Genomic DNA, 7417 nt, shown 5'->3' with positions numbered 1-7417 from the left:
CTGTAGATAAACATAATAATATACAGAATAAACATCACATTTTAAATATAAAAAATCTAAAATATAATTAGGATAATCGTTGAGTTCTAATAAAATACTTAATTATTATTTTTATAACAAAAACTATATTATTAAACCAAAATTGATTCGTTATTAAATTAATATAATAATTAATTATTATTTTTATAAAAATATATATTGTTAAACCAAAAATAAATTGATTCATTATTAGACCTTATGATAAAAAAGTTTGAATCAAATGAAAACTTTTAAATAGTTAATTTAATACTAATATCGATATTTTTTCTTTCAAAATTTTAATTACAATAATTTATATTTTATTCAAAAATAAAAACATTATCACTTTCTCAAAACCATATAAAACTGTATTATATCAATAAAGAAAGAATAAAAGAAAATAAAATAAAATCGAGATGTATCTCGTTACATTATACGAATACCTTTCTAGTTTACATAAAACAATTAATGGTCATTACATCTTTTCATTCTTTAAAAATATAACCATTAATTATTGTTATTTTTCATTTTCTTTTATTTGAAATTATCATCGTTAATTTTATTTTATTTAAAATTTGTTATTGTTGATTTCATTTGTTCTAAAATTTGTTATAATTTTCATTAATGTCTTTTTAATTTTATTTTACTACACAAACTATGAATTAATGGTTAGAAATGGAAGATTTATGAAAAAAATCACAGAAAAAATAAAATTAATATTACAAAAATAGAAAGCAAAGTCATTAACATGTGAAAAACAGAAAAAGTTTATAACTGAAGGTGCTTTAATAGTCAATTACGTGTTAGTAAGTAACAAAACTCAATACGATTGGTTTGAGCTTAGCTCCAAAGGTTAAAAATACCTGGAGGTCTCGGGTTCAAATTAAACGAGGAATAAAAATCCCCTTGTGGCCACGGAGGTTCAAATGCAGTGACTCCGATTTATCTGTAAAGCAGGTGGTCGTCCTGGATTAGTCGGTTCGGATAACGAGTTTGATATTCAGGTTAATAAAAAAAACTCATTGCGATTTATAATATATAAATTTTAAATTTTCCTCACAATGAAATATAGAAATTTAAAAATCATGAGTAATATTTTGATAAAATCTTGTATATGAGTTGGGACCATCTAAGGGTTAGAATGGTGACAATATGTTTCAAACCATTGATTCACTTTGATCCTGTGGTTGAAATCAAACCAAAATGTTATTTTTGGGTATAATTTTTTTTTTATTTTTAGTATATTTTAGATTTAAAAGTAATATGGGTGACACATTTTAGTTTTAAAAAATAATAAAACTTATTAGAAGTGTAATGCAGTGTAATACATCTTTATTTCGTATCTTTCGATTTTATTTTATGGTTTTGTTCGTTTTTGAAAGAGCAATAAAGTTTTCAGTTGCTTATCAGTTGATTATAATTTATTTTTACTAGAAGAATTCTCACACAATGCAACGAGATAAATCTCGATTTTAATATTCTATTTTATTCTTTATCTTTGTCGATGTTATAATACGATTTTATGTGTTTTTAAGAAAACAATAATGATTTTATATTTGAATAAAATATACATTTGAAGATATCATAAAAATTTGAAAAAAAAAATAATATCAATGTTAATATCAAATCAACTATTTAAAAGTTCTCAACTTTTAAGTAATTTCTTTTATTTATTTATTTTTTATTATAATTTAATTTAAATTTAATAATGAAATAATTTATTTTTGGTTTAATAATATAACATTTTATAAAGATAATAACTAAGTATTCTTTGAACTCAATAATTATGCTAATTATATTTTAGATTTTTTATATTTAAAATAAGATGTTTATCTTGTATTTGATTATGTTTATCTGTAGTTAGTTACACGAATTCAGATATGAAGCTTTAATAAGTTGTATTTATGCACAATATACTTGTAATCTTGAGTTTTAAGTAACATGCATTAATAAACAGTATTTTATGCATATAAAATGATTTTTAAGAGTTTTTTTATCAAAAGTATAAATTAAAATGTATGTGATAATCAATTATAAATATTATACAAATACACTCACATTTGGATATATACATGATTGAGAAAGGAATTTTCTACCCAAACCAATCTTGTATAAGAAAAACAATAAATGAATGATTTTTTTTGTGAAAATGTTGATAGTTTGGCACCATTCGGACATTACATTGAATCTTGAAAAGCCACTTTATAAATACCCAATTCAACATATCAAAAAGCACACACAAATACTCAAAAGGCCATGGTTATGGAAACTCGAGACTCGGATTCTGCTCCTTTACACGAAAAAATATTTTTCAAGAACACAACCCCGCGAGCCATAGAGCTCGTGATTCTTGCCCTTCTCGTCTCCTTGCTTGTGTATCGAGTCGTTACCTTCAAAGACCAAGACAACTACTTCCCATGGTTGCTTGCATTGTTGTGTGAGTCGTGGTTTACTTTGTATTGGATTATTATCGTGAATGCGAAATGGACTCAATGCATGAACAAAACTTATCCTGAACGACTCTTGGACAGGTAAATTCGACTTCCATGTTGTAATTAATACCGTTCGTCTTCGACTTTCTTTTCCACTTGAAGATAGGAAAGAGGGTTTTTGTTCGCTTGATTTCTTTTCTTAAGTTTGTCGTATGTTTCTTGATTATCTTTTTCATATTTTATTAAAACAACACATGTATAGGATCTAACTTCATGCCTCTACATCATGTGTTAGATTTTACTATAAACCCGTTTCAAAATAAGCATTAACTTATAGTTTTGAAAACGATGAAGGTCATGAATTAAAATCTAGTGCTATATATATATATTCATCAATGAATTACCAAATATACATAACAAGATACCTTTTTGTGTTTCAGGGTAAATGAATCAGAGTTCCCTGCAGTGGATATATTCGTCACTACTGCAGACCCTGTCCTTGAACCATGTATCTTAACAATGAACACAGTGTTATCCTTGCTAGCAGTGGATTATCCGGCCAACAAGTTAGCTCTTTATCTCTCTGATGACGGATGTTCACCTCTTATACTTTATTCACTTGTTGAAACAACAAAGTTCGCAAAACTTTGGGTCCCTTTTTGCAAAAAGTATAACGTTCAAGTTAGAGCTCCCTTTCGATACTTTACGCCCAAGACCCCATCAATGGAAGACGAGTCATCAGAGTTCAAACAAGAATGGAAAACGATGAAGGTAGCAATTTAGTTTTTTTTTTTTTGGGTTACGATTTTCTTTTAAAATTATTAAATCGGTTGTCTTTTGCGGTGCTAATAAATGTATTTTTTATTTATTTATTAACATTTTAATGAGAAAATAACCTTTTTTTGAAAAAAAAAAATGGAATTGGAAACAAAATTTAGGGGAACATTAAAAGCTTTTTAGATGGTCAATTTTCAAAATTCTAAGTTTGAACTCATGCTCCCAAGGTACTGCCAAGATACATGTGGCTGACGAGACTCGATTTCTAGTGTCCAAATTTGTTACGTGAATTATGGTTTATCTGATTATTATACTGTAAATTTCATTATGCACTTGTCTGCAAATGATTACAGAATGAATATGGAATTCTTTACAAAAAGATCCATCTTGCAGCTCAGAGGACATTCCCATGTGATCGTGATTCGGATTTTGCTGTTTTTGCTGACACCCACCGCTCGAACCATCCAACCATCATCAAGGTATTACTACGTCCTTTCCCATTTGCGGCTAAAACACACACATAGAGACACACACACACTATGCAAGATTTGGTGGTGTCATTCCTATCGTATACGTTGATATCTCAAATCTTGATTTGGGTCTAGGTTATTACAAAACTAGGATAAGTGGTTTTCAATTTGAACACCCATTTATAAAGTTTGAGCTTTTATTGGAATCCTCCAAGTGTTTGATGAAAATTCTCAATGAGATAATATGTCAGGAAAGCCTCAGAGGCAAGTGTTTGGGTGGTTCACAAACAGTGATAATAAGAGTTTGTTTTTATTGGAAAATTACAATATTGCTCCTGACAATTATTGGAAGAGACATAATGTGGATTGGATTGAAAGTGTCTTTGTCAAGGATACAAAATAAAAAACATGTGGTGTGTAAACAAACTAAATTAATAAATAAATAAAGTATGTTATAATATTATAAAATATTTGATAAAAAAATTTAAAAATTATTTTTATGTATAAAATATTATTTATTGATACATATTACTTAAAAGTCAAGATTACAAATAGATTATGTATAAATATAACTTATCAAAGTTTCATTATTAAATTCATGTAATTAACTATAGATAAATATATCATTTTAAAATAAAATATTTAAAATATATTAAGATAATTATCGATTATAATATAATACATATTTATTATCTTTATGAAAATTTATATTATTAAACCAAAATAAATTTTGCTGAGTTCCATGTGAATGGTGATGATACAAAGCTGTGAAGAGTGAATTAATGGAAAAAAATAATATAATATGTAGAATTAATTTTCAGGTATGAATTTAATTATATTTCATTTATAGAATTGATGTTATTTACAATTTAAATTTCAAAATGAAGTAAGAGCTTCTTAACATGACTAAGGGCCGTTCACCAAATATTTATTCGGATTAGTGCTTACCAGTAAAATAAAACACTATCTCTTATTTGCCGGATAAGATTTTAATCTACTAAAACAGTATAGTATGCAACAATTTATTCAGTAAACGTTAATTGTGATAAGAGTCGTCACCTTTATTTACTGGGTAAACTTTCGGTCATTGCCTTCGCTCTTACTAGGTAAGGTTCTTGGTCTTTGTCATATACATCCGGCAAGGTAATGGGGTTTGATAAGCTCTTACCCGAGTAAACATTTGGTAAAGAGACCTAATTATCTGAAAGTGCTTTTTTGAAAAGCTTTCCGTTGATAATCTTTGTGGTAATTTTAACTGTAGGTTGTATCGGAGAACAAAGAGGGTACTCCAAACGACCTTCCCCATGTTATATACATCTCAAGAGAGAAGAACCCCAAGCATCACCATCATTACAAAGCTGGAGCTATGAATGTTCTCGTAATCACTAACCTTTCTTTCAATTCCTTTGCATATATATATATATATATATATTCGTTAATTGTAAAGATCGATCATAGTGTGTACGTGGTTTTGAGACTTAATTTCGTAATGGGTGAACAGACAAGAGTCTCAGGAGTGATGACAAATGCACCATTGATGCTCAACGTAGACTGCGATATGTATGCAAACAATCCACAAGTTTTTCTCCATGCAATGTGTATGGTGTTCAGTTTCAAGAACGAAGAAGATTGCGCTTTTATCCAATTCCCTCAAGCATTTTACGACGGATTGAAGGATGACCCTTTTGGAATTCAACTGGTGAATTTATGCGTGCGTAAAATCTTTACTTCAACCTTAATTTTTGTTCTCTAATGATCACCAGAATTCATCAGTTTTTTTAACCTTCTTGTCGTGTTTAAATCAGTATATTGCGAATGGAATATCGGCAATTCAAGGGTCTTTCTATGCAGGATCAAACTGTTTTCACAGAAGAAAGGTTATATATGGTTCATCTACGAACGATACAATCAAAACTGGTACGCCTTTAAACATTATTCCTTTTGTTTAGGCATGTCGAAGCTTCGATTTCACTCATTTTGTGTGTGTTTTTAAATAGGAAATTACACAGATAACGAATATCTACATACAATGTTTGGAAAATCAATTGAAATGAGCGAATCAGCTGCTCAGGCGTTATCAGGATCGAATGCAAAGTTAGAAAACCGAAGAATTCCCTCTAGTTTCATCGAGGCAGCCATCCAAGTTACAGGCTGTAGCTACGAGTATGGTACTGCCTGGGGCAAACAGGTAATTACCGGTCACCAACTTTACATTTATATTTTCTAGTCTCACTTCGTCAAATATATAAGTGGTTTCATACAGGATCAAACAATTGTTTGTTGTACCAACTTATCGTATTACTTTAACCGTGGACCTACAATTGTTTGATCATATAAACTTAAGTCTATAAAACAGTGATTTGATGGTTTACTAGATTCTACAACCTTTATTCTCAGATTGGTTGGATGTATGGATCTACGGCAGAAGATATCCTAACCGGACTCTCGATCCATGGCAAAGGATGGAAATCGGTCTTTTGCGTACCTGGACCGGCCCCATTTCTTGGTTGTGCACCTTTAACATATCCTGGTGCTTTAATACAGCAAAAACGATGGGCCACCGGGCTTCTCGAAGTCTTGTTCACCAATAAGAACCCGCTACTTCTTACTTTGAAAGGGAAGCTTTGGGTTCGACAAGCCCTTGTTTACATGTGGCTGTGTTCTTGGGGCTTTCGAGGGGTTCCAGAGATATGTTACGCCGCTCTTCCCGCATATTGTATCATCACAAACTCACGTTTCTTGCCCAAGATCTCCGAATCGGCATTTCTCATCCCTACGGCCATTCTCGTCATTTATACTCTTTACGGGATTTGGGAACTCAAACCGCTCGGTATATCGGTTCGTATGTGGTGGAACCTTCAAAGAATGGGGCGAGTAAATGCGATGACGGCATTGTTATCTGCGTGGCCGAGTGTCATCCTCAAGCTCCTCGGCTTGTCACAGACGGTTTTCCATGTGACACCGAAGGATGAAAGCTCGTCTGATGGTGATGACAACGATGATGCAAATGCCGGTAGGTTTACTTATGACAGGTCACCCACTATTGTTCCAGGTGTCGTCATTCTGCTGGTGAATATGACGGCATTGGTCAGCGGCTCGTGGAGACTGGTCAAGATGGGGTCTCGTGAAGATTTGACAGCGGTGTTGGGGTTAGGGGAGGTGTTTTGTAGTGTTTTTGTGTCACTGTGCTTCTGGGAATACCTAAAAGGGATGTTCAGAAACGGGAAATATGGGATTCCATGGAGTACAATTTGGAAGTCTGCAAGTTTGGCTTTGTTGTCTGTGCAATTATGCAGAAGATCATCACAATGGTTTTAGAGAATTAGATACATGATTTATGTATGTATACTTGATTTACAAGGTCGCTAGAATGTTGTTCAAGAACCATTTTAGTTAAATAAATGATCCAAGTGTAAGTGTAACATGAATTAGGTTAAAGCTAGAGTATTCTTGGAGATGGGAATTGTTTTTAACCTGTATCATCTTGTACGTGAATATATCTATACTATCTTATAAAACATTTGGTTAAAACTTTTAAAAACTCTTAAACCCGTTCATCACTAAACGATTTCATCCCATATCTGAATTCGTGTAACTAACTGCAGATAAACACAATCAAATACATGATAAACATCTCATTTTAAATATAAAAAATCTAAAATATAATTAGTATAATCATTAAATTCTAACAGAATACTTAATTATTATCTTTATAAAATT

At 30.9% G+C, this 7417-nt stretch overlaps 1 protein-coding gene across 1 annotated transcript; it reads left to right on the top strand.

The window, feature by feature from the left end:
• The first annotated feature begins 2256 nt into the window (after positions 1-2256).
• LOC112501425 (cellulose synthase-like protein H1) lies at positions 2257-7116 on the top strand. Its single transcript, XM_025105058.1, has 8 exons — positions 2257-2549; positions 2891-3221; positions 3581-3706; positions 4959-5075; positions 5199-5408; positions 5503-5614; positions 5695-5885; positions 6095-7116. Exons 1-8 carry the CDS (start codon positions 2275-2277, stop codon positions 7013-7015), a joined length of 2283 nt encoding a protein of 760 aa, XP_024960826.1. The 5' UTR covers positions 2257-2274; the 3' UTR covers positions 7016-7116.
• The last annotated feature ends 301 nt before the right edge of the window (positions 7117-7417 follow it).

This window comes from Cynara cardunculus, unplaced genomic scaffold (assembly GCF_001531365.2).
Source record: "Cynara cardunculus var. scolymus isolate 2C unplaced genomic scaffold, CcrdV1 Un_Scaffold_122, whole genome shotgun sequence".
Classification (NCBI taxonomy): domain Eukaryota; kingdom Viridiplantae; phylum Streptophyta; class Magnoliopsida; order Asterales; family Asteraceae; genus Cynara; species Cynara cardunculus.
Note: the sequence above shows the minus strand (reverse complement) of the source record. Positions and strands in the feature narration are given on the sequence as shown.